The sequence below is a fragment of the Arachis hypogaea genome, chromosome 1 (assembly GCF_003086295.3).
Source record: "Arachis hypogaea cultivar Tifrunner chromosome 1, arahy.Tifrunner.gnm2.J5K5, whole genome shotgun sequence".
NCBI lineage: Eukaryota > Viridiplantae > Streptophyta > Magnoliopsida > Fabales > Fabaceae > Arachis > Arachis hypogaea.
In genome coordinates this window covers 100,889,347-100,916,922 of record NC_092036.1, presented here as the reverse complement: position 1 = coordinate 100,916,922, position 27,576 = coordinate 100,889,347, and the positions used below count along the sequence as shown (strand labels likewise).

At 34.0% G+C, this 27,576-nt stretch overlaps 4 protein-coding genes, 1 non-coding gene and 1 pseudogene across 5 annotated transcripts; 2 read left to right on the top strand and 4 right to left on the bottom strand.

The window, feature by feature from the left end:
* Nucleotides 1-270: 270 nt before the first annotated feature.
* Nucleotides 271-7,378, top strand: LOC112703351 (calmodulin-binding transcription activator 5-like; annotated as a pseudogene).
* Nucleotides 7,379-7,869: 491 nt separating this feature from the next.
* Nucleotides 7,870-9,542, bottom strand: LOC112703364 (small COPII coat GTPase SAR1A). Its single transcript, XM_025754785.2, has 3 exons — nucleotides 9,138-9,542; nucleotides 8,813-8,944; nucleotides 7,870-8,456 (listed from the first exon to the last, which is right to left on the bottom strand). The coding sequence occupies exons 1-3, from the start codon at nucleotides 9,264-9,266 to the stop codon at nucleotides 8,136-8,138; spliced, it is 582 nt and encodes a 193-aa protein (XP_025610570.1). The 5' UTR covers nucleotides 9,267-9,542; the 3' UTR covers nucleotides 7,870-8,135.
* Nucleotides 9,543-10,988: 1,446 nt separating this feature from the next.
* On the bottom strand, nucleotides 10,989-14,024 carry LOC112703375 (small COPII coat GTPase SAR1A). Its single transcript, XM_025754798.3, has 3 exons — nucleotides 13,673-14,024; nucleotides 13,441-13,572; nucleotides 10,989-11,610 (listed from the first exon to the last, which is right to left on the bottom strand). The coding sequence occupies exons 1-3, from the start codon at nucleotides 13,799-13,801 to the stop codon at nucleotides 11,290-11,292; spliced, it is 582 nt and encodes a 193-aa protein (XP_025610583.1). The 5' UTR covers nucleotides 13,802-14,024; the 3' UTR covers nucleotides 10,989-11,289.
* LOC112714751 (small nucleolar RNA snoR83) lies at nucleotides 12,290-12,413 on the bottom strand. Its single transcript, XR_003159345.1, has one exon. It is a non-coding gene; the product is annotated as a small nucleolar RNA snoR83 (small nucleolar RNA).
* A 566-nt stretch (nucleotides 14,025-14,590) lies between the features above and the next one.
* On the top strand, nucleotides 14,591-15,341 carry LOC112703382 (large ribosomal subunit protein eL29z). Its single transcript, XM_025754805.2, has 3 exons — nucleotides 14,591-14,709; nucleotides 14,805-14,908; nucleotides 15,023-15,341. Exons 2-3 carry the CDS (start codon nucleotides 14,807-14,809, stop codon nucleotides 15,104-15,106), a joined length of 186 nt encoding a protein of 61 aa, XP_025610590.1. The 5' UTR covers nucleotides 14,591-14,709; nucleotides 14,805-14,806; the 3' UTR covers nucleotides 15,107-15,341.
* Nucleotides 15,342-16,616: 1,275 nt separating this feature from the next.
* LOC112703358 (dihydrolipoyl dehydrogenase 2, chloroplastic) lies at nucleotides 16,617-22,083 on the bottom strand. Its single transcript, XM_025754779.3, has 15 exons — nucleotides 21,506-22,083; nucleotides 21,152-21,298; nucleotides 20,852-20,986; nucleotides 20,580-20,688; nucleotides 19,829-19,953; nucleotides 19,442-19,567; nucleotides 19,279-19,359; nucleotides 18,641-18,703; nucleotides 18,480-18,554; nucleotides 18,319-18,397; nucleotides 18,073-18,173; nucleotides 17,736-17,849; nucleotides 17,465-17,578; nucleotides 17,224-17,295; nucleotides 16,617-17,003 (listed from the first exon to the last, which is right to left on the bottom strand). Exons 1-15 carry the CDS (start codon nucleotides 21,818-21,820, stop codon nucleotides 16,956-16,958), a joined length of 1,704 nt encoding a protein of 567 aa, XP_025610564.1. The 5' UTR covers nucleotides 21,821-22,083; the 3' UTR covers nucleotides 16,617-16,955.
* Nucleotides 22,084-27,576: the final 5,493 nt, after the last annotated feature.

The following is a 27,576-nucleotide window of genomic DNA, read 5'->3' as shown; positions in this document are numbered from 1 at the left end:
TTTATTAATGTATATTTTATATTTTAATATATATTTTATATTAATATTAATTTAGTGAGTAATTTTTGTATCTGTGTAACATGATTATATAAAAAATACTATACTCTTACACCAATATAAAGTTTTGTTTTTTTTTTTCCACCTAATTATTCCCCTACCAAATCAAACTCGAATTGATTTTGAATGGTGATACAAATTTATTTATTCTGTTAACGTGTAACACCAAACATTATATAAAAATAAAAATCAATTATTATTGAGCAGCCGGTCAAGAACAATATATCTATTTATTAATAATATTTTCAATCCTACTCCATATAATAATAAAAATAAAAATAAAAATAAAATGCATAATGTGATCACTATCTTCTGAGTTGTGAGTGAGACAGAAAGGAGAAAACAGCTGACTGGAGAACAGAGTGGTGTTCAGCTTCGTCTCCACGATCATTTCTCTCATCCTTCTTCTAATCCCAATTCCCAACACACGCTTCTCTGTAATCGGGTAAAGTTAACACCTTTTCCGTTTTTTCTCACTGCCCTTTTTAATATTTGATCACGCTGTTTGCGAATTTTGATCGGGTTTGTTCTTTGTTGCTGCTCTTTTCTGTTGTATCTGCTGAATTCTTCTTCTTTAATGCTGTGAGGTAATTTAACTGCTGATTTTTTGGTGACATAAAAAGGTGTTTGGAATTTCGCAGAGGCTTATATGATGATGGCAAATAACTTTGCGGGCCGGTTGGTAGGCTCAGAGATTCATGGATTCCACACATTGCAAGGTACCCTTTTTTTTTATGTATACCCTTTTCCCCTCTCTTTTTATTTTATTTTATGAATCTTGAATTATGCAGTATGCTTTGTTAGTTTGTTTAGCTAAGATATGTTGTTTCAGTATAGTTCTGAAAGTTACCATCATGTTCTCTGGATGGTTAAACAAAGTTTTAACTTTCAATGTTTGTTTTCTGATCACATGTATGAGCAGTTCTTGTTTTGTTTTTTACCTGGTACAAATGCATCCATGCAAGTTTGTCACTTTCAAATTTCAGTATAGCCTTGGAATGAAAAAGACAGTTAATTGTGTCTTCAGTTCCACCGTGATTATGTTTCTAATACTGTTTGGTGTTGGGGTTGTTGTGACAACAATCCTATTTGTTTCTCGTGGTAAGATATAGTGTATTATTACCTGTTAGTACAGAGTTTATTAATTTGGTGAGTTGAGTCAGATGTTAAAATCTTTGTCTTAATATGGAGGGCTACAGAGAACATTATCTTGATCCCAAGATGCAACAAAACATGTGTGAACTGTGAAGTCTTCTACCCTAGAAATATTAGGTTTTGATAGGCCTCCTCATTAGAAGGAACTAATAGATGAATCTAAAATCGTGGATACGGAAAGTGGCTTTAAATTTTTGTTAAGTATGATTTTTTGGCATAGAAACCACCATTTTTTCAAGATTTGGATAAAAGAAAACTAACAATTTATATTTACGCCATTCACTTCTCTCTTGTTTGCTTCCCATAGCAAATCTTATATGGAATACCAATTGTTTGGCTACTGATATATTAATCGTCTCTTTTTTTTTTTTTTGTCATTGTGAAATACATAGACTTGGATTTGGGAAACATAATGGAGGAAGCAAGAACCAGATGGCTTCGTCCCAATGAGATTCACGCCATACTTTGCAATTCCAAGTACTTCACAATCAATGTCAAGCCAGTGAATTTGCCCACATGTAGTTATCTTTGCCTGTCGCAGTGACCTGATATTTCTGAAATGGATATGCATAGTTTTCATAAATACTTACGGCTGATAGAAATCTTTCCATGTTAATCTGCATAGTTTCTAAAGATTTGTAGTCTTCGTAGTAAATTTTGTGAAATTCTAGATGCTCTGATTCTTGTTGGAGTCTCACTGTGAATAGTTTTCGTTGCATGTATGATGTATCTACTAATAAATTTCATGAGTTATTTTGCATTTAAGAGAAATCTCAAGTAGTAATGTTATATTATTATTGGAACTACTACTTTTGTGCAAACAGGTGGTACTATTGTATTATTTGACCGCAAGATGCTTAGGAACTTTCGGAAAGATGGGCACAACTGGAAAAAGAAAAAGGATGGTAAAACTGTTAAAGAAGCTCATGAGCACTTAAAGGTAAGTAATTTCATTTTCTGATTGTTTAAAATGGTGTTAACTTGAATTTTGTGCGGGCAATTTGTACAAAATATTTTTGGATGAGAAAATTTGACATTTTTTTGGTTCGCATGGAATGTGAAGGCAATACATGAGCATCAAGTATTTTGGTTAGGTTAAATCTTGAATTAAACAAGGCTTTCAGGATCTCAGTTTCTACTATACCTGTTCTCTTGTAACTGTGTTCAATTTTCTCCAAAAGTGCTAATATTTATTATGCATTTGATAGACCTAGATAGCATACATAGAGGTACTGAAGTAACTAATTCAGTCTTAATTGATAGATAAATTTGTCTCTGCTTTGTATGTTGTGCAGTTTTGGACTTCATACATAATTATTTTCATTCAAATTTTTATCATTATTTCGGGTTAATATTTTAGTAATTAGTACTGAACTATTATTTCGGATTATTTTCTTATTGTGATTGTAATAAATTGAGTCATTAATGTCTTATCTGATATCTGACAAGCTTTATGGTCATTATTTTCTTTTCCCCATGAACCAGGTTGGTAACGAAGAAAGGATCCATGTCTATTATGCACATGGACAAGATAACCCAGGCTTTGTTCGTAGATGTTATTGGTTACTTGACAAGTATGTATATTAATAGCTAAGCTAACTCCTTAGTCCCCAATTCAACATGTTATGCATGTCCATATTTCTGAACTATGATTTAGTAATGGTCCTTCTTTAGTTATTGTAAATATTGGTTAGAGCAAAGACTTATAGTAACTTTGCAAAAATTAATAAGACTTACATCTGTTATTATTTTCCTTTCAGGAGTTTGGAACACATAGTCCTTGTTCATTATCGTGAAACACAGGAGGTATCATTTGCTTTGTTATTTTTCCTTTATGATGTTTTACACGTCACAGACCATGGTTAAAAAAAAAGACCATGTAAATATATCATCATTCACTTTTCTGATCCCGAGCCATTAACCTGGTTTTACTTAATTTGAACATGAGCGGATTCTCCACACAATTTGTCTATAAGAAATTTGTTATGGCAACAATGTGAAAAAATACACTCAACTAATATTCCATCAATTAGTTTCAGTTTGTGGATGATTCTTAATCTAAATACATCTTTGTAATCAGTGATAGACTAATGTTTAAGGTATCATTTATACCTTGCCATTTGATCATGACAAGGAATATAACCTGGATTTGCACTTGTTTTTGCATTGTGGTGTGGTTTATGATACAGTTGCAAGCTTCTCCTGCCGCACCCATAAATTCGCACTCTAGTTCTGGCTCTGACCCAAATGCCCCATGGATTTTATCCGAAGAAATAGATTCCGGGATCAAAACTACAAATGCTGGTGGTGAAAATTTACTTTTTTGTGATTGTGGTCTTATCTTCTTAAAACATATATTGATAGTAGATATTAGTACGAAAGACATATCCCATTAGTGTTTTATTTGAAACAATTATCTCTTAACTTTGAAGATTTTAAGGGATGGTTTGGAAACAATAAGTAGCAGAGTTATTAATTCAAAGGAAAGAATATGTGCCACGTCCATTACTCTACATGCTGCACATTTTTCTTCATTTTTATTTATTTCATGATCCTTTCTGCATGTTGTCCATTTTGTACCCATTCGATCTTTTATGATTTTTTTTTCCTTTCAAAAAATTGTTGATGTCTAGTTTTATAGAAGTTTTTTGATAAAATGAATACATTAGTTGTCTTTACTTGACAAGGTAATATCCTAATCCCGATTGGTGATTAGCAGAGATTAATAACAATATAACCGTCAAGAATCACGAGCAAAGGCTTCATGAGATTAATACACTTGAATGGGATGACCTAGTGGTTGCAAATGATCCTAACACGTCGACTATTAATGGAGGTAACTGATTGTCCTTTAGCACATTGAAACCTTGTCTAGAAAGCATCGTAATATTTTTTAACTTTCACTTCCTTTTTTAGGAGGCAAAGTTCCACATTTTGATCAACAGAATCAAAGTAATCTCAGCAATGTAAGTTGATATCATCTTCATTGTTCTATTGTTTTGAATAGCTCTGTATTTTTTTTCACAGTTTGTTTCTTTTGGTTAACTCATGGCTGGGACAATTGCTCCCCAACCCCTCCCCACTTCCTTTCTTTCCTTTTTGCGGCGATTCTTGCTTTGTATTATCTGCTTAGCCTGCATAGTTGTTTTATCAGCAGGTAGCCAACAATCTTTCTGCAGAAATCCCTTCTTTTGATAATCTAACGCAACCAATTGCTGGGAGTCACACTTTTCCGGAGAATCTTAATCTTCAGACAGACAATCAAATGAATCCAAATGAGCAGATAAATCATAATGTCTTAGTTAATGGTGTTTCCTTGGACACTTTGGGCAATGGTGGATTGCAAAGTCAGGATAGCTTTGGAATGTGGGTGAACCATATGTTGTCGGATTCGCCATGTTCAGTAGATGAGTCAGCTGTTGAATCATCAGTGTCATCCATTCACGAATCATATTCATCTCTAGTAGGGATGATAAGCAAACTTCTTTGCCAGAACAAGTATTTAATCTCACTGATGTGTCACCTGCATGGGTGCCTTCTACTGAGAAATCAAAGGTTTGCTTTGCTATTCTCATCTACCTACTTTACTAGCCATCGCTTTCTGGTAAAATGTATTTTTCGTTTAACACTAATTTATTATCTGCTTTCCTACTTTATACATCATTCTTCTTCCATTTTGTGCAATCAATCTTAAATTCTTATAGAATTTATTATCTGCTTTCCTACTTTATACATCATTCTTCTTCCATTTTGTGCAATCAATCTTAAATTCTTATAGAACTCCCAAGCTATAAAGCAAGGGTTAATTGTCGGGTGATCGATCAATGTGTTTACCGCCCTCTATTTTGCAAATTGTTTGACTTTCTCTAAGTTTGTTTACTTGTTGCAGATCCTCGTGACTGGATTCTTTCATAAGGATGCTGACCTTTCAAAGTCCAATCTATTGTGTGTCTGTGGTGATGTAAGTGTTCCTGTAGAATGTGTTCAGGTTGGGGTCTACCGATGTTGGGTACCTCCACATTCTCCTGGATTTGTGAATCTCTACTTGAGCTTTGATGGCCATAAACCTATCAGCCAAGTTGTTAATTTTGAGTATCGTACTCCTATTCTGCATGATCCTGTGGCTTTTATGGAAAACAATGACAACTGGGACAAGTTCCAATTCGAGATGAGGCTTTCTTATCTACTTTTTACCAAAAAGAATAGTCTTGATGTTTTCTCGTGTACAGTATCACCTAAGAGACTAAAGGAGGCGAGAAACTTTGCCATCAGAACGTCGTTTATTTCCAATAGTTGGCAATACTTGATGAAGTCAACTCAATACAACAGAATTCCGTATTCACAAGCAAAAGAAGACCTATTTGGAATTTCTTTAAGAAGCAGACTAAAGGAATGGATTTTGGAAAGAATTATTTTAGGCTGTAAGACTACTGAATATGATGCACAAGGCCAAAGTGTAATCCATTTGTGCGCGATTCTGGATTATACTTGGGCTGTTTCCCTATTTTCATGGTCAGGCTTGTCACTGGATTTCCGTGACAAGCTTGGGTGGACAGCTCTTCATTGGGCAGCATATTATGGAAGGTAAAATGGTTAAACGACCCAATTCTTTAAACCCCTGTCCATGCTTCAACTACGTTGATCTCCACATTTTTTACATGTTTATAACCAACTAAGTACTTTTGTTTCTTTCCACCCTACACAACCAGATATTAACATTATTTGAATTCAGCATGACTTTTGGTAAATTTAATGAAAACTTTGTTGTTTATTTGATTTGAAATTTGTGTTCGTTGGTAGGGAGAAAATGGTTGCAACTCTTTTGTCGGCTGGGGCAAAGCCAAATTTGGTTACAGATCCAACTCCACAAAATCCTGGTGGACAAACTGCTGCTGATCTCGCATATATGAACGGTTATGATGGCTTAGCAGCATATCTTTCAGAAAAGGCTCTGGTGAGGCAGTTCAATGACATGAGCTTAGCTGGAAATATCAGTGGCCAGCTAGAAACCAACACAACTGACCCAGAAGATCCTGAGAACCTTTCAGAGGACCAGCTGTACCTGAAGGATACATTGGCAGCTTACCGAACAGCTGCTCAGGCAGCAGCACGCATACAAGCTGCATTTAGGGAGCATTCCCTAAAACTGCAAACTGAAACCATTGAGCTTTTGACACCAGAGGCTGAAGCACGCAAAATAGTTGCAGCAATGAAGATTCAGCACGCCTTTAGGAACTTCGAGTCAAGGAAAATGATGAAAGCTGCTGCTCGCATTCAGTACACATATCGCACATGGAAGATTCGCAGAGAATTCCTCAACATGCGTCATCAGGCAATTAAAATTCAAGTAAATTGCTGCTCTTCCTGCTCCATTTATTTCATGTTTTTGCAATTTACTTGCAAGAGAATGACCATATATATACAATACAGGCTGCTTTCCGGTGCTTTCAATTGAGGAAGCATTATCGTAAAATTTTGTGGTCTGTCGGGGTGGTCGAGAAAGCACTATTGCGTTGGCGTTTAAAGAGAAAAGGTTTGCGTGGGCTGCATGTTAACAATGCCGATCAGAAGGAGGAAGGTGATGGAGAGGAGGAATTCTTTCGAATTGGTAGGAAGCAAGCTGAAGAGCGTGTTGAGAGATCTGTAGTGCGTGTGCAGGCCATGTTCCGTTCAAAGAAGGCACAACAAGATTATAGGAGGATGAAGCTGGCCCTTAATCAAGCAAATGTAAGTGACTAATGTATGCAAAGATTATTGGTGATAGGTTATGTTTTACATGTGTATTGACGTGTATATTTCGTTTGTGCAGCTGGATCGGGAATATGAAGAATTCCTTGGTACGGAAGATAACATGGAAATTTAAGACATAGGTTCTCAAAAAAAAAAAAAAAAGAAAAAAAGATAGGTTCCTAAAATGTTGGGAAAAGATTAAAAAGGGTCCTTGTTTTTTCTTTGGATGCAGCCAACACCCCAAGACAATTGACAAACTAGTAATGTGTAAGGGGAGGTTTGTGCTGTTTTTGTATATTGTATAGTTTCTAGATTACCTAGGGTAGATATAAACCCTTTGACCCTTTGAACAAGATATATACTCAAGACTCAAACAACGTGCCTTCCCAAATTTGAATGGAAGGAATAGTAATCTAATCTATCATTCTATCTTTCATACTGATTCATGTGGTCCTTGTTTGCTGCATTAGTAAAAAAGACCTGTGTTTGCGCTTTGCAGCGAACATAGCTATCATGATTTTTAACCCCCAAAGGGTAAATGACATGGCATTTGTGCAGATGATCCAAAAGTGAAAAAGGCAATGGTTAAGGGTGCATTATTATGACTGAGAAAACGTGTTTATTTCTCTTTCTACATGTCCTTTGAAAATGTAACAAAATTTCCCAGTTTAGCAAGGGTATTCTCCTTCCTATTAGGGGAAAAAAAATAATTCCTAGTTTAGCATAGTAAGACTAAGTTTTCAAATAATGTTTTCCCTGAGAATGGAACCAAATTCTTTCTGAAATCATAAAACTCCTCTATCACTATCAGCATGTCTCTTATCATACTGGAACCATGCAGTTAATTACTCTCCGAATGAATTGATCTCTGAAGCTCTGCCATTTCACATTCTCATTCTACTCAAAGCATATATATAGATGGAGCCATTTCACACATTCAAAACACACTATTAGATAGGCAATTTTAGTAACCAATATAGACAGAAACACAAGCTTCTCAACCCCTACCAAAAATAGAAACAAGCGAGTCTCATAACTAAGTACAAATAAAAATAGAAAACATTATAGTATATCCAATTTACATGAGACGTCTAAAACGTACAACTGCTAATGTTGAGATTGCATCAGCACCATGAGAAGTTGAGAACCAAACCAGGAGCACACTGCACACTTGTGGTCTATTTGTCTTCCCTCTACTTAATGTACTGAGAGAGCCACTTGAAGCCTTCACCATACCCCATCTTGCGGACGATACTGCACATGAACACCTCAAGAGGTCTGACTCCAGTGTCTGCCAGATTCACATTGCCCTTGCCAGTAGTGAAGTTACTCAGTCCCATATTATATCGCAATTCTTCCTCCGATGCTGCATAAGGTATGTCAATCTTGTTTCCCAAGATAAGAAAAGGTACATTTGCTAGTGACTCATCAGAAAGAAGGGCATCCAGCTCCCTCTTTGATTCTGCAAACCTCTCCTTGTCATATGCATCTACCAGGTAGACTACAGCATCCACCTACATGGCATCAACTTCAGAGTTAACAGGTAAATTCACACGAATTAGGAAACTACAAATGTTATTGCTTGGGAATGGGAACAAATACTGAATTGACACTACACAATAAACATTAACGACTCTTGCAATGCACCATGAAGACCATAAACAATCTAACAATCCTACCAAAATTCAATGCCATGGGGTTCATGTATACTAAATTGGACGTTCTAAATGCATGTTTTGAATCATATAATGAATGATCTTGCACTTAACCCTACCATGTCTCTCTACTAAGGCAGTAAAAACCTGTGTCTCGCATTCACAGACATAAAAATAACAGAAGAAAATTTTATTTCTAATAAAAGTTAACAAACCTTAGCATAATAATCCTTCCAGACCCTGCGAGCAATTTGATGGCCACCCAAATCAAAGGCCTTGAATTTTATCTTCCCAATACTCAACTCTTCAGAAGTTGGATATTGAGTAGGCTGATGCTGAACTAATCTCTGCAAAACTCAGGTTTTCTTAATCACTACAAGAAGGTATTCATCACACCAAAAACATAAACAAATAAAACGAAGATAATCAAATAAATTTGATATTTTTCGATCGCAGAGAAAACAATAAAACTAGATGCAGGATAAGATCGAAAAAGGAGAAAAGGGACGAAATAATAATAATGATAATAATAATAATAACCTCGTCTTTGAGCATGTGAAGCAAGGTGGTCTTCCCAGCATTATCTAACCCAAGGAATAAAATCTTTGCCTCTTTTTGCCACAGACCCAGCGATGCAAGAACTCCATAGAACCAATCGACAAGAAACATTTTTTTTTCCTATAAAAGATTAATAATTCGGTGGAAAAATAAACAGCGATAAAAATCCGCCGCCGACGAGTTCGTCGGAAACTCCAACCGGCGTAGCCAACAGAGTAAGCTAGACGATGATATTAACTGAGAGCGATAAGATGAATCAACAAAGAGAGAACAAGAAAACGCAACAGAAGAAAACGAAATCAGTGATTTTTTCTTCTTCCTAGGTTACTTATTTTCGCTGATTTTTTTGTGGAGTTTATTTATTTATTTATTTTTCACTCAATTTATAATACTGAATACCGGCGTAGCCAGTGAAGTAGGCGGGAAGCTTTCGTGCGGGCAGGTTGTGGAAACCGGAGTAGCCAGTCATTGGGTGGATATTCCAGTTGTGGGTATTTGATTGGTTAGTACGCGTCATTTTGATTTGTTATTTGAAACATCCGTATGAATGTAGAACCAACCGCTGGGTTTCTGAGTCTATTGGCTTCGCTATAGAAAAAAAAGCTAAGGAAAATAAATAAATAGAATTTCTAGATAAAATTTACAAAAATGTTATTTGTACACTAAAATTAGTCTTTAAAATCAGCCACTAATATATATAAATATATGTGTGGTTTAATTTATTTTCAATATGTATTTATATTTCAACATATATTTTATACTGATGATTGACTTTAGTAACTAATTTTGGTGTATATATAGCATTACTCAAAAATTTATTATCTAAAAAAAATCTAAACAAAATAACCGTGTAAAATTTTTTAGAATATATATATCAAAATTAAAAGTTAAATAAAAATGTAAAAAATTAATTTTTTAAGATAATTATTTATATAAAATATTTTTATATAAAAATAATAATTAATAATTATTAAATAATTTAATATATTTAAAATTAATTTGGGTTGATAAATTGAGTAATTAGTTCATTTTTTTTGTTTTTTTTTTTTGTTTTTTTTGTTTAAACAAGTGTTTAAAAGTTTAAATTTTATCTTTTATATATGACAACTCTTTAAATAAAATTTATATTGGTCACCAAAAAAAAATAAAATTTATATTGATGACCGATTAATTATTGACATATCGACCAAAGTACATAACTGTCTTAATCTTAACTATTATGTTCACATTTCATGTGGATAGCACCATTCACAGGCATGGCAATAAGTCAAAAGTCAAAACTTAATAAGACATCAACAAAGAATGGTGGATGACAATTAAACTTGATGAAAAACCGAAAATGGAAAAGGGTAAGACAACAAAGTTAGACGTATGTGAAAATTACTTGTATGTGAATGAAAAGTACTTGTGGAATCCCGGCAAGATGAATCACTTGTACGAAAAGCACTTCTATATATTCTTTCCAACGGGTAAATGAAGTATGTACAGTTGCAGCCTGATTGTGTTCCAGCCTCGGAGGAATTAATTGAATTGATTCTACAAGCTATGTTTTTGCATGTGACCTGTTTGCATGTAATTTTGATGAGGCACTATTAAATAAAGTAATTTAAATAAAGTAATTATTGTGTTTTGGTTTTGCTATGATCATTGTCTCCATGAATATGATGCACAACCAATAATACTTCAATACATTACAACAAAAGGCGATTAGTTATTCTATTTGGCATTTTTGTGTGTTTTACTGTTTTAGTCATCAACTCAATTTCAGAACATGCTAACATGCGAAACGATGTTGATATATTAGATTTCTCTCTATTTCAAAATCAACAACACAGAGTGGAATATAATTTTTTTTTTCTTTCTAAATTTATTGGTGACTTCTCTGTTTCTCCTCGGTCATACCACCTTACAACAGAATCCAATGTTTCAAAGGAGAATGAATATGCCCCAGCCCACAAAAGAATCCCTAAGGATACAAATTGTAATCCATAATAGTACTGCAGTTGTATCAAATAATCCAATTAAATCCAAATCACCAAAACCAAACAAAGATAAAGCCTCTTCTGATGTAACTGCAGACAGTGAGTGCTTGTTTGTTAACCTGGGAAAGGGGAAGAAAAATGATGCACAGGCTCTACTTTATATATTGAGAGACCCATTTGAAACCATCGCCGTACCCCATCTTGCGGACAATGCTGCACATGAACACTTCAAGAGGCCGAACATTGGACTCTGTAAGATTGACCTTTCCCTTCCCCGTGGTGAAATTGGTCAGGCCTAGATGATATCGTAGCTCTTCTTCCGAAGCAGCATATGGAATGTCAATCTTGTTGCCTAGCACAAGAAATGGAACATTTGCTAAGGCTTCATCTGAAAGCAATGCATCCAGTTCCTTCTTTGATTCAGCAAACCTCTCCTTGTCATAGGCATCAACTAGGTAAACTACAGCATCAACCTGTAAAGACAACATACATGTGATGTCACAAGCAATAATAATGAAAAAGAAAAAGAATTATTATTATGCAGCATTGCAGTCATCGCAGATAAGGCATGGCACACATGTTTCCGTATAGTGAATACATCTATCCAAGAGCGCTTGTTCTTTGTTGATAAAGAGATCACCAACCTCAAGAGGTCAGATTATAGCACATTTGACATGCAAGTAATGCCAGACGAGGCAAGGAAAGATGACTGAATCACAACCTGTCGATGAACATGGTGTGCTGACAGCTGATTTATCTAAACGCTATTAGTCCCTTAAATTATTTTCTACAAATAGTTTAATCCTAAATTTTAAATCGTAGTACACTACTCTCTGAATGTATAAACTCATATCAAGTAAGTCCCTTTTAGGGACAAAAAATAATATGAAAAGGACATTTGATGATGTGTTTTATAATTCATATGCAAACTCACTAAATTTCAGAGAGTAAACCGCAAGGGCAGAATGTCGGGGAGTTGGATCATGTTAATAACCTAAAATATTAAAATAACTGCTTCTTGGAATACTTCAGTAGGTTATATCAATTTATTAGAAAATCTAACAACTAGATGGTTATAGTTCCATGCATCTCATTTATTCCTCCTACTCTTCTGTGTGCTCTTCTATATCCAACTGATCTGGAAGAACTTGGACATATTAGGAAAGCCTAGTAAAATACATTCTGCAAGTTTAAAAGAGTGTTAACAAGTTCAATTTCCACTGTCAGTATTTGCCTCCCATGAATCAGAAAAAACACAAAAGGTTCCACCTGGGATTATGAAGGCATAACTGGCTGAATCAGGAAAAACATATGAATATCAAGCAAGTTGTAAGTTGGTTACAATATATATTAAAGGTGAGTTTGGTTTAGGGTATCAAAATAGTGAATTTATAAATTGGATTTTCATATATATGAAAATACGGTAAACAGAGAATATTTTAGAAGCTAAGCTAACTTTTCAACTTATAAGAAGAGCTGAACATTTTTTTTTTGTGTTGGGGGGATGTGAGTTCATAAGATAAAACAAACTAATAAACAGAGTCCAACAAGTGAAAATTAAAGCAGAAAATATTGCAAAGAGCCATAACCTTAGAAAATCAACCAGTTATTTTCCGTTAGAATAGATGAGCATTATGTCTTGTTGTAAAGCATGTCTACATGGATCAATCTACATCATTGTGTCCTATCAATAGATAAATAGGCTAAAAAATTTCAAATGTCCCAAGAAAGTGAGGGCAGCCAGAAAAAGAATTCAAGAAAAGCTGGTCTATGAATCTATGATGAGGAAACCAACCAGAGTTAGAAGTTAAAAGAAAGGCATTAGCCAATCATATCAAAAGCAATTGGTATCCAGGCTGAAGATTAGCACGTCTCAGGCTTCAATTGAAAATCAATCTAAGAAGCACAATTGCTACATCACATCCAACTGAAAAGGAAATTCCACTACGGCTCTAACCAAAACACTTGTAAACCATGCACTCTCTGGAAACAACATAATGCGGATAAAATTTAAGCTTAGTATGTTTCTCATCGAAGATTTGACAGGAATCTCTACACAAATAACAATAAAAAACAACAAATCTGCACATAAAAAGCAGGATATGCATGCATCATATAGACATCTATATTAAATGACAACCAAGTACACATTAATCCCTATTATAAATACCCTCCCGCAAGCCACATAAAGATATCCCATTTTCAAAAACTAAAAGCATTTTAAAGCTGCATTATCTTAAAATTTTTTATTTGAGAGAGGAAAAAAGTCAAAAATTGATAAACACAAAGGATTGATTAATGACCTTGGCGTAATAATCTTTCCAGACTCTGCGGGCAACTTGGTGACCGCCCAAATCGAAAGCTTTGAACTTGATCTTCCCAATGCTCAATTCCTCCGAAGTGGGGTGTTGGGTTGGTTGATGTTGAACTAATCTCTGCAATGACATGGAAAGAAAAATTAAATTTCATTTTTAAACCATTCAGAATCACACACAAAAAAAATTAGGAGAGAGGGAAATTGTTTGATGTTGTTACCTCATCTTTGAGCATGTGAAGGAGGGTGGTTTTTCCGGCATTATCGAGACCGAGGAAAAGAATCTTAGCTTCTTTCTGCCAAAGACCGAGGGAAGCTAGAATGCCGTAGAACCAGTCAAAGAGAAACATGGTTTTGCTTTCAGCGTTGAGATCCAAAGGGAAAGTGGGAAATTGAGAGAAAGTTGTGTATGAATCTGGGGAGAAGAGAGTGTCACAGATCGCTGCTTAGTTCACGAAATTATGTGAATGACAAAAACGAAAGGAAGCCACGCGATCGATGAGATCCCACACCACCATAAGTCCTTAATTGTCTTTTCACATCTTACATTTGCATTTGCTACCCCCATTAGCCAATTACCAATTTGCCACCAATACAAATCATCCGCATGTCCTGCTCTGCAAATTTACAATGCGTATTTTTTTTTTTATGGTATTTGTTTAAAGCTATAGTAAGGGTGTATCAGTGTATGACGATGGTATTTTAACTTTTAAGTTCTACATTCTAATTAATAAAAAACAAAAATAGGCTTCTTACTATTAGTTTTTCAATTTATGGATTTTAATTTCAATAAATCTATTATATATTACTAATTTTACAATAAAAATATGTCATATATTACTTCTTTTATTATAATTAAACTTAAATTTTTTTTCCAATTAAAATTAAATATGTCATACATTAATCCCAAATGGGCTATATTCTCATAATATTGTTATGGACAAAAATCTAGTAATGTATGAAAATTTGTTGGGCTTGGATTAATGGATGAATTAAGTGCATACTACAAACATATTAAAAAAATAAGTTTTTTACAAAGCTCTTTTTTTTAAATATGATTTTTAGGCGTCTTCATATTTTTATTTGACATAAATTGGGCCTAACTATCTGTCTCCGGCCCGGAAGGGCATTATTGTAATTAAGAAGATAAAATGTCCTAGGGTTTTCGCTCACGTATATAAACATCCCATTTGCTTCGTTCCTAATTTCCTGTTCCGCAGAAAACCCTAGAGCTCAGCACTCCCTCTGTTTTTTCACGGTTCGTTTTTTCTTCTTCTTCTTCAATTTCTCTGCCGTAATTTCTCACCCATTTTCTTCTCCTTATTTCTAATTTGTTCTGTTTTGTGGATTCAGAGATGGCAAAGTCGAAGAACCACACAGCTCACAACCAGTCCTACAAGGCCCACAAGAATGGCATCAAGAAGCCAAAGAAGCACCGCCACACTTCCACCAAAGGGGTACTGTTCTTTCCTCACCCTTTCTTATTTCAAATTTCCCTTTAAACATTCTCAGTTAATCTGTTTCCATTCATTTTTGTTCTAATAATATTGTGTTGTCGGCAATTACTGTAGATGGATCCAAAGTTTTTGAGGAACCAGAGGTATGCAAGGAAGCATAACAAGAAGAGCGACGAGGGATCCGCTGAGGAAGAGTAAACTGCTACTATCGAATGGAGCTATTAGGGTTTTTCATTTAGATTCCTTATTCAAGCTCTATATATGTTTTGGTGTTAACATTTTGTTTTAATCTAAATTCAGTAGTATAGTTCAATTTTATGGATACTTATGGGTTTTAATTAATCCAGAGATAATGATGTGCTTTGTTGGTGATTTCTGTTAAAGACCATTTAAAGTTTTTCAGTGAAATATTTAGTTCCATGTGTTTTTCTCCTGTTTGATTGTTTCACTGCCGTAGAAATGCGGATATCAGAAGCCATAAGCAAAAGTAGTGGGTTTCTAGGGAAATGTATTTAGGCATAATTTAGCTTTCATCGAATCTAAATTAACAAGCTATGAATAATCCTTTGTTATAATTTTCAGAGTCTTGTGATATCTCCTCCTACTCTTATAATATTATGAAGAATAAATTACCAACAAATGCCGATAAATATTTCCATATAAGAATAAAAAGATCCACGGAAGAGAGCTGTGCGCCAAGAATACATTAACGCACTAATTGTGTAACCAATGTCTGGGCTCCGTGGTTATAGTTATTTTATTCGTACATTTATTAGCATCTGAATCTTTTATGGGCACAAATAGTAATTTATTGATATTATGGAATGATCGTAGAATGGGTAGCGTGGCAAGCATGTCATAGGTTTACTCTGCAAATCTAATCTGGCATGTCTTTATCGGCTTCCCACTTTTTCTGTTACGTTTTATCATAAAAGTTTATTCGCGTTAATATCGACTACAGAATGATTATCAAAAAAAAGTTCCCGACTACAGAATATTTGTATCCGGTATTCCGATGTCTACCTGTACTAAGGGCCATTTTTCATTTGGAAATTTAATCTTTTTTTCTCATGTTGATCATCATTAGCGATCTTGTTTAACTTTCGAAAAAATATTCATTACGGATTTTTTGACGACTTGACATAGCTAGATCGAGAAGAGTTATTCAAAATTAGAGGGTTTGTTAGCATTTAATTTTAATGTAAATGAAAGGAAGGATGGAATAGCAAGATAATAAAAGAATGATGAAATGGTCTAAAATAATACTACTCAGTACATGGTAACATTTTTCGGTAGTTCAAAAGCGTTTTGTAAACTTCAGCGTTTACAAGAAGAAAAAGTAGCCAAATAAAAAATTAAAGGGTTCAACACAAACCACTTCAGCGAAACTTAAACGTGCTTTTTACCTTTGAAACGCAAAAACAAAAACACAATCTAAACGTTAGTTGTTTGTCAGGTTAAACAGAAATAAACTTTTCTTATTACTTTTTAAGGTTGAATTCTGACAAGGCTATGATTTCGGGGCTATCATTGATCATTTTGGAACGGGAGCAAACTTCATTCTCTTCCCAAGCCAATTAATAATCGATAGTAGATTTGGCAAATCTATTCGAGCCCACGAAAACCTAGAATGGAACACGTTGGGAGCTAATTAGTTTGACGAAGATGTCGATCGGGATTAATTTTATCAACTAGTTTGGCCAAGTACTTATGAGGAAAAAATGGGTACATTATTTTTGGGTGCAAAAACCAAGAGCTTTGTAAAGTATACCACTCTAAAGAAGACTATAATTATGAGAAGCAAATCAGTTTGAGAAATGCAACATTGAAGCTAAGCATCTCTGGAATGCACTAAAAAAACTAAGAAAAAGTGATAATACTACATCTAATACTCCGCGGCTATTCATTCCATGGCTGTCCGTGGTCTCCTTCCAGCGGTTCCCTACTACAGGCTTCTGAATGTGCCCAAGTCTTCCGCTTGAAGATGAGTATTCCGGAGGTTCCTAGTACAAGCAAATTTCTTCAAAATTTATACTTTTGGGGAAGATTACACTGCAACTGGTTCACTTACTGGGATGGAAGCATGTGCTTTAACCTGCCTCAGTAATTGAAGATGGCGTGTATCAATTTACAAGATACAATAAACTAGCTGTGCATTAATAGAATTTAACCTTAAATTCACCACTTTCAGAAAGAAGTTTAGATTGAAAACCATGAACAACTTGATGCCTATCTTCACATTTTCACCATTATAAATTAGGTATGCTGGAATGGTCATATGCTTAATATGATGTTTTAAGTAAAGGATAGCTCACCTTTGCTGACTTGAACAGCTCATCAAGAACCTCTGACAAAGTTGGATGAGCATGAACTGCAAGTTTTATGTCCTGCATTGTGGCGAAATATGATGAAATATCAAATAAACAGTACGACAGCAAAACACATGGTTGGCCAATAACACGAACATTAATAGACTAAAAACTTTATTGATAACAAAATGTGGTGGGGGAAAAAAGAAAAACTCTAAACTAAAAAGTCAATCTGAACAAATTTTACCTGAATACGTGTTCCTAATGCTATTGCATTTGATGCTTCGTGGATGAGATCTGCTGCATGCAGACCAAAAATATGAACACCTAGTATCTCTCCATTGTCAGGTCTATATATCAACTGCATTAAAGCATAAATGACAGTTAGCAATGTGTAGCAAGTCTCACACAGAGACAACAAACTTGTTCAGCACCGCAAGTTATAACTTAGAAAAGATGTAAAACTTATCTATCATTTCGTACGCAAATAGCATCAAAGAGAAATACAGAAGTAGAACCTTGGCAAGTCCCTCTCCTTCATTTTCTGCTAGTGCCTTTGTGTTAGCTTTAAAACTTGTTTTGGCAACACTTACTTCAAAACCCTCTTTTTCACCTTTCTCCCTTGCTTGAGGCTGCAGATTTTATGTTGGTCACAAAATATAAGATCTTGATCTTCCAAATTCAAGACAAAAAGCAGAAATATTATAGTATAATATTGGGGGGAAAAGGGTGTTAGACCAGAAAACTGGAAGGAAAGTTAAGTACATATATGAAAGAGAAGATTCAGAAGAAGTCCATTACTGTAACATTACTGCAGAGAATGACACATAAAATAAAAAGAAAATTCTGATATACCTCTGTTAGTCCAACCATGCTGATTTCAGGATGAGTGAAACAAGCAGCCGGAACACTTAAATGATTGAGTATGTGATCTCTTCCAGTAACTTGTTCAACAACTGTCAAAAAAAGAAATTATCGAGTGAAACGAAGCAAAATACTAATACAACAACAACAACAACAACAAAGCCTTGTCCCACTAAGTGGGGTCGGCTGAAGCAAAATACTAATAATTTCTAGAAAATTACATCAGTTGCCAGTTACCTGAAATTCCTTGAGCACTGGCAGCATGAGCAAGCATCATTTTGCCATTTGCATCACCAATGCAATATAAATGCGGTACCTAACATTCCAAATCCTATATCAGTAGCCATAGATCAGATAAAGATAATTGCTTGATTAGCACCTGAGAAACTTAGACAAACCAGCTTTCCATTTGAATCAATTACTCGCATGCGCTCATCCACAGGAACGAAACCTCTCTGTGTTACCACATCAATCTGTAGGAACAACATGCCAAATTTTATAATCATTTCTTTAAGGGAAAACATTCTGTCCTAAAAACATTTCTGTTAGAAATGCATACATTCTCCAACCCAAGACCTTGTGTGAATGGAGCCCTGCCAGTTGCTATTAGTGCAGCATCCACCTATACCAAAGCAGATAAGAACTTGTCAGGTTGTGATGAATCCATATGAACCGGTATGAAACAAATAAAGAGATCATTTAACTTTGAGATTTCCAGATAGTTCAAGGATTCCACAAAACCTAGCACTACAATTAGTTAAGGATTTCAGCTCATAACCTCACAGTGCTAAGTTCAAGGGGACTGCTATCTCTAAAGCTAAGCATAGACAAGAAAGAAAAGTAATTTGGTTATCAATCATCATAGACTTGAATTGCCTGCCTCAGTGCAGCTTCATGCACTTATTTTGTTGATTTTATGCAAAATTGATGTGCAGTGCATCAACCACTTCTGGCTTTTGAATATGTGATTCAAGTTAAGTGGCAAGTCCTCTTGTCATGAGTGTGTTGGTGCCTTACAAAGTACATGATCAGACACAGTTACTACTAATGAAACTAATAGTTAAATATGAGTACATTCTTGTCCATGTTTACTCCATCTCAAATTCCAATTTTGCAATTAATAACCTTCTCTCTCCTTCCCATGGGATGATGGGAGAAATATTTACATCAAGGAGATAAAATTTTCGGGTAAATTACCTCCAAAGTGTCCTTTGGTTCCTTGGTCTTTGCATCAATGAGTTCAATCCTGACAGGTTTTCCATCCCTTGCCGGCGTGATCTATGGAAAACATCAGGACTGTGATTCATGAAAGTAGCCAACCAACAAAAATCTAAATCAATAAATTACAAGATGTAATTACCTTGCTTGCAAAAACTCCCGTTTGATAATCAATATTCCGGGGGTTAATAAGAACCCTCTGAGCCAATTTTCCAATTTCTGGATCAAATCCAGGCATAAGCTGATCTAAAGCTTCAACAAAAGTAACCTGCAGAATATCATTACAACTAAATTACTAGCCTTAATAAATTAAATATTTGTATAAATTTTGTATATCGAGGGATGTGGTTGTACGACACTCAATTATTTGTAATACTTCTCAGAATAAAAAGTATCGAGAAAGAAAAAAGCATGCCAAATATCTAGTATCTCTCTTTCAAGATCTGTACAAGGTTGAACAACAGTCAACTATTTGTAATATTTCTCAAGTATAAAAGATAATGAAAAATGTATGCCAAAGATGTACTACCTCACTTCCAAGTGCAGTATATACATCACTGAATTCAAGGCCAATGTAACCACTTCCAACAATTGCTATCCAATCAGGAACAAACTCCAGTTTGAGTGCATGGTCACTGGTAATCACAGTCTTCCCTGAAGGTGATCAATTGGCAAATTTTCATTAGGAAAAAATAAGTAATTATACCGAATGTCTGAATATATCTTATAAGAAATCAGGAGATGACAAACAAGGACAATACAAGGTTGAATTTATGGACAAAAGCTAATTATAAACTGAAAAGAGAACAAATTAGGATATATGGCATTTCTGAGTTTTTCAATTTCGAAGAGATACGACTGTTTCAGTCCACTTGATGAACTCAAGTGTCAGGAGCGTTAACCATTAAATAGAACACAGCCCTATCCCCTCTTCTAAAGATTGAATACAGACAGTGAGTCTACATGAATCATCAAACTGACATGTTGAGAGATTAGAAAGCTATGTTTTATTGATAAATGTTTTGTTTGTTTTGCATTTGTATAGGGAAACCGTAATCCCCAATTTTTATTATCCTCCTCCTCATCTTAATAAAATCCTCTTTTTTTCTAAAATATGAATCATTTTGACATTTGAGATCATAAATAGAATGTACTATTGTAATATACTGACCGACAATCTCATCATATAAATTCTAATGGAGACGAATAAGTTAAATACTAGTAATCAATAAAAATATCTCCAATCCAAATACTAGTGTTGTGAAGTAATTGATACATACCATCAATTTCAATTCCCTTGGGAACAAAAGGAACAGATCCAGTTGCAATAATGATATCTTTTGCAGTTACTATTTTGTCTGAGGAGCCAATTTGCACTTTTTGAGGACCCTAAACAAATCCATAAAGCAAATGAATGTCAAGAACTCGGAATCTTTTGAAGTTTAAGGATAGCCTTGCTTAATAAACAAATGGTTCATTTTTCCCAAGCAATTAGGCATGACAAAAATATGGATCCACAGCCCAAAATATTAACTATAGATTCATGACATACCAAAATTTTTCCAAAACCAGTAAGTATATCTACTCCAAGTGCTTTCATTGAGTTGGTTAAGTTATTGCGGATTTTTGACGCAAGATTTATAGCATGGTCAGCAACTCCTTGTCTGTCATACCCAGCAGCAGAAACCTAGATCAAGCAAAACAAAGGAAACCAATTTACTCGTGTATCTGATCGGCCCACTGCTCTACCATGGGGCAAATACCAGTATTCCATTGCCATCACAGCAATTGACAGCACCACAGATTCAAATTTCGAAACCAAATTAACTAAGATATTATATAGCATTGTTACCTGCAAGCCCAAGGACTTCAAATGGTGATCATTCTGCAGTTCTCGCATACGACCAGCCACAGCCAAAAGAGCCTTTGAAGGAACACAGCCTCTGTTCACACACGTCCCTCCCACCACGTCTCCCTCCACAATTGCCGTTTTCAAACCCTGTAATGTACATGTGATCCTTAAGATAGTTATACACTTATACATAACAAGTAATTTACAGTACGGTACAGTGCACCACTATTGAACCTTATCAATCTAATTATATTAAACAATTATTAGTCCCAGGTGAACCCTGTCCTGCTAAGCTTACTTTTGTAAGATACTATTAAACATTAAATAATTGAGATCAAGTTTGGGAGATCGGACCTTCTCTACAGCGTGAAGCGCAGCGCCGTGGCCGCCGACGCCAGCGCCAATAATCAACAAATCATAGTCGAAGAATTTGGGAGGGCTGCCATTGGCGGAGAGCGCAGCTGAGATGGCTTGAGAGCGGGGACGGGACGGGAGCTTAGAGGAACGATGGTTGCCGGAAGCATTGAAAGCTAATGCCTGAGGCCTGAGGCCGCAGAAGCGGAGATTGAGGGGCGTGGAAGTGTTTAGTGAGAATCTGGTGGTGTGTGATCTGGAAACTGCTGCGGCGGAGGAAGAAGGAGAGAAGGAGAGTGAGAGAGTCGACTGCATTTTGGAGAGAGAGAGAGAGAGAGAGAGAGAACGGAGAATGGGAATGGCGAAAATGGAAATAAAAGGGAGAAGGGAGATCTGAGAAGATATAAGACAGAAAGAAAAGGTGTCTCTCGATGAATCCGTTGGGAGTTAGGAGGAGCAAGTGAGAGAGGCGGAGAAACCAAAGAGTGGCGGATTAACCACTTTTCTTTGCTTTGTCATTACCCTGCCTTAACTTCGCCACTAGAGTGGGACTAGTCATTAGTGGTCGGAAATGAATCATCTCAATTTTCTTTTTTTAATTATTTAATAAAATATAATTTTTTATTTTTTTATTTTATAAATGACTAAAAATATATATATAAAAATCAAATAATTAAAACTACATTTTATAAAATAATTATTAATTAAGAGAAAATTTTGAGAAAATTCACTCCCACACCTATAAAAGTGTTTAAGAAAATTAAAATATCCGGACAAAAATGTATTTATTATAATTTGATGCTTAAATTGATATTCGTTCTGCATTCTTTTTAGTGAGTCCAAGTGTCCAACTAATATGGAATAGTAGCCAGCTATCAACAAGTATCCTACTGGGCGAATGTGTTTAACTGTTTATGGTAAGGTCTAGTCATGTATTGCTGTTTAGATATACATTTTTGTGGCACCTAACATTACTTGAAGATGTACTGGCTATTTTGTACGGTGAAAACTCAAGTACAGTCGACTTCACGTGAAGTTGATATTTGAAAGCTGTTAAATGATTTGATTGATTTGATTAAATTTTTATTTAACAACTCTGAGGTATCAACTTCACGTGAAATCGTCTTCACCTGAGTTTTCATAATTTTGTATTTATTGTTTTGTATTGAAAGTTGAAACAGGCCAGAATCCATTTTTGATGTACTTTTAATTTATATTTTTGGATTGGACTTTTATTTAAGTTTTATTCTTTGGTTATGTGGACTTTTTTATTTAGTTTATAAAAATGGTATCATCCAAAATATTGGCTCAATGGGCCACCTCAAACCCAAGAATTTTAGTCAAAAGTAGAAAGTCTTACCTCAAATTTGTTCAATATCCTAGCAGAAAACAATTGGTACAATATTTTCTTATTTGATGGCATAAGCCCAAGATCACATATACAGATCAGAAATCATTCGTGGTGCAATTTAGGTTTTAGCTCAAATGATAAGTCATGTATCTCTGCAGCTGAGGCCCAGCACAGTTGGCATACCTGTCCGCCTCATATAATGCTGCACCCGGGTTCAAATCCCAGCTGAGGCTGGTTGTTGGTTTAAGAACCCATGATACCCATGGTAGTGTGTGTGTGTGAAACATGGGTGTAATGCCTAGGATTGGGGGCTGTCCAATCCACTTGACCAAAAAAAAAAAAAAAAAATAATTTGAATATTGACAAATATCAAGTTGTGAATAAAAATCCTCAAGTATTGTGTAAACGAGTGTATAATGTGTTTGAATTGCAATGATGTAATGCTTAATATTAAAAATGTCCAATCCATATAAATAAAAAAAAATTATTAGGATAAAAGAATTCTTCTTACATTATCATTGATAAGCAGCTTATGTTTAGATAGTGAAATATCTAAAAATTATTCAATATAATGTAATGCAATGTAACGAAACGAATGAAATTTAAAATGAAAATAGCTGATTTGAAGTAAATATATTATATAATAGCTTCAAAGGCCCAAAAAACGAAGAAGAAGTAGTACATTAAATTTGATAAAAAATAGTAATATTGTCAGGTGAAGAAAATAATAATATCATTCTTTATTTTTTATAAATTTAATTATTTTATTGATCCTTATATTTTATTAAATTTTTAATTAAATTTTTATATTTTTTAATTGAATTTTTAAATTATTTTTAATTTTATAATTATATTATTTTTATGCTAAAAATGTTAAAATCAAGAAAAAAATATTTTTTCAAAAAATATCTAATTATAATTTTAATCATGGATATTTTAATTTATAAAAAAATGTTAACTCTACTTTTTATACTAAAAACTAAAAAAGACCAAAATACAAAATTAAAATAATATAAAAATTCAATTAAAAAAATATAAAAATTTAACTATAAATTTAATAAAATTATAAAAACTAATAAAATAATCAAATTTTTTTTACAATACTGTTTTACATATAATATTTTATATTATATTTTTGCATAAATTTATAGACAAAATGAGTGACACTATTAAAGTAAGAATGCCAGTATATATTCTCAATTTAACAATTCTAAATTGAACCACACACATTTTCGGATTGATAAAATTTGGTTTTTTCAAAATAACTTATTAAAATAATTTTATAAAATTTATAATAATTATATTTGTTAAATTAAAATAAAATAAATATTAATAAGTACACATTACTAATAAAATTATTTTTAATATTTTCAATAAAAATAAATGTACTAAAAAAGTAAAAAATATATAATAATATAAAATTGTATTAGATTTTTTTATTAAAGACTAACCTATCAAAACAATATTCAAAAGATTTTAGTATTCGCAAAACAATTTTAAAAAGCATGGAAGCTAAATTAATCTTTAAAAAAATTCTTAATTTTGATAAAAATAACTAAACATCCAATGAAGTTGTTTTTATTAATGAAAATATTGAGTTGGCTAATAGAAAAGTTGAGATGACTCACCACATGGACTTTCCTCTCTTTTTTATTCTCTCTTTTTTTGGCCTTTTCATCTCCACTCACTTCTTCTACAACCTCATCTTTCTCTTCGTCCTCTTCTGTGAAAATGGTATTTAAAAAAATGATGACACCGACAAAAAAAAAATACAAAATACAAAAAAGACAAAAGAATCCTAAAAAATTTAATGAATTTGACAAAATGATCAAATGTCAATTAATCAAATTTTTGTTAACAAAAAATGCTTATATGTAACTAACAGTGTAAATGACATAGCAAACTGTGTTAATAATTTATTACATAATACTATGAATTATTTTGAAATGTTAGAAATTAGAAAAATAAAATTTCCAAATCAAAGTAGAGTTTATTTTGATGCATTAATAGTATAAAACGTTTTACACAATTTTGCAATCATAATCATTTTTTTGGATGACTATTCACATGATTAATATAAAAGATAATTAGTTTTGCTAATATGATGTTATGTGATTAGATGCATATATAAAACGGTTTTACAGTATATCTAAATTAAATTCATCAAAGTAATACAAACAGTAATTTCTCAATATGGTAAAATACTAAATTGGTCTCTTATGTTTGGAGTGAATCCTATTTTAATCCCTAACGTTTAAAGTGTCCTATTTATATGCAAAATAGTTGAAAACAAGATAAAAAAAAAGAAAAATAAATTAGGGTCAACAAGTAAATCCTAAACCACCATATTGTTGATCATCGTCTTCTGAGAATGACTCCTCCATCGTTTTCTCAAGGTTTGCATAGCAGTAGCAAAACTCGTGGGAGAAGGAGGACGTGTTTTTGTGAGGAGATACTAGTGTTGCAAACATCCTCTATAGTGGAGAACCCTAGAAGAATATTTTGGGAATGCGTCAACTATCATGTAAGTGTCCTATTTGCAATCTCTTCTTTCGAATTCATCGTTAGTTGTTAGTGTATAGAACTTTTTAACTGTTTGATGTATTCTTTTTTATCTTCTAATAACAAATCGGAGAAGAATGTGAGTATTTTACTTGGGCAGAGGCTGAAGGGCAAGACCCACAAATTAAAAATCTGGGGAAAAAAGCAAGTGTGTTGAAGGAAAACTTGCAGAAAGTTGAAAGATAATTTGCATTGGCACTTGCTCCTAGAGTTCTTAGATGGATAACAGCTGGGTTGTTGCTATATGATCGATTTAGTTATGCAAGATATATGAGTTTGACATACATTTGAATTACTGCAAGATTTAGAATTGTGGTTTAGGGTGATATTATATATGTTTATCTATTTTGCTAAATTTGTCCCTAATTTGATATGAATGTGTAAAGGTACGTGCTGTAAACATTGTCAACTATTAAATGAAATAAAAAAATATGAGTTTTTGAATCTATGAACATACATTTTTGGGCATTGTAACATTTTAAATCAATTTGACAACCAATAAGTAGAAGGCTAAAATGCTTAAAGAAACAGTTCACATAATTATACTCTTGAAAATAAGTTTTAGTCATTGATACTGAAAAAGTCCTAAAGTAGCTTCTCTAAAGCATTACAATATCAAAATAAGTCTTAAAGTATCTTAACATAACCAGAAAAATAACAACACAAAAGATAACTATCAAAATAGAAGTCTTAACGTAGCTTCTCTAAAGTATCACAAGTCCAAAAGTCCTTGGTCATTGCTATTTTCATTACAATACTTTAAATTCATCCCAATGTTTTCCATGCCTTGGGTGATGTTTTGGCCATGTACTTCAAGGTCTTTTTTGATAGACTATTAATTGTTATTGTAGATGGCTGGGATTGATTGTTGCTGCTGGTGCATTTAGCTCTCTTGGAAGAGATTTGTGATTGTTGAGTCCCTACAGCTTTGCATTGCTCTTTCTCTTTGGCTGAGTTTTTGTTGTTGTTTTTGTTGTTGGCTTTGCTATTATCTTGATGGGGTTTCTAGTCCTAGTTGTGCCAACACTCTTCTTGGATGGTTGAACCGCATTATGCTACAACTAATAACAAAAAGCAGAGATATCAACAAATTGATATTAATCCAATATTAGTTTCAACTAGTTTCAATATATACAGTTAATTATAATTCTTACAATTAGACGAGATCCGTGCAATTTTTACCTTTTTTGCCAAGGTCTCCACCTTATATTTTCTAGGGCAAGTTCTTTAGTTGTGATCAAGTATAAAACAGTAGAAATATTTTTGTTGTTGTCTTTTCCTGGATAATTTCGACAGTAGTCCAGTATTTCATGGCTCATCACCACCCTTATTCCTGCTTAATTTAGGGCACCCTATTGGTTTCCTAAAGATTGGTGGCAGCACATCATCATTTTGAGTTTGCTCCCACAAATTTGATCCATTAACAGGGTAGATAACATGTTGATAGCAATGCATATAGGTCTCTGATGAGCGGATATTTTATACGCTTTTTGGGGGTAATTTCATGTAGATTTTAGTATGTTTTAGTTAGTTTTTTAGTAGATTTTTATTAGTTTTTAGGAAAAAATCATATTTCTGGACTTTACTATGAGTTTGTGTATTTTTTTGTAATTTCAGGTATTTTTTGGCTGAAATTGAGGGGGTGGAGCAAAAATCTGATTTAAGCTGAAAAAGGACTGCTGATGCTGTTGGATTCTGACGTCCCTGCACTCGGAATGGATTTTTTGGAGCTACAGAAGTCCAATTGGCGCGCTCTCAATTGGGTTGAAAAGTAGACATTCAGGGCTTTCTAGCAATATATAATAGTCCATACTTTGTGCGAAGATAGATGACATAAACTAGCGTTCAACGCCAGTTCCATGTTGCATTATGGCGTTCAGCGCCAGAAACAGGTTGCAAGTTAGAGTTCAATGCCAGAAACAGGTTACAACCTGGCGTTCAACTCCAGAAACAGCCCAGGCACATGAGAAGCTTAAATCTCAGTCCCAGCATACATCAAGTGGGTCCCAGAAGTGGATTTCTGCATTATCCATCTTATTTTACTCATTTTCTGTAAATCTAGGTTACTAGTTTAGTATTTAAACAACTTTTAGAGACTTATTTTGTATCGCATGACATTTTTAGATCTGAACTTTGTACTTTTTGACGGCATGAGTCT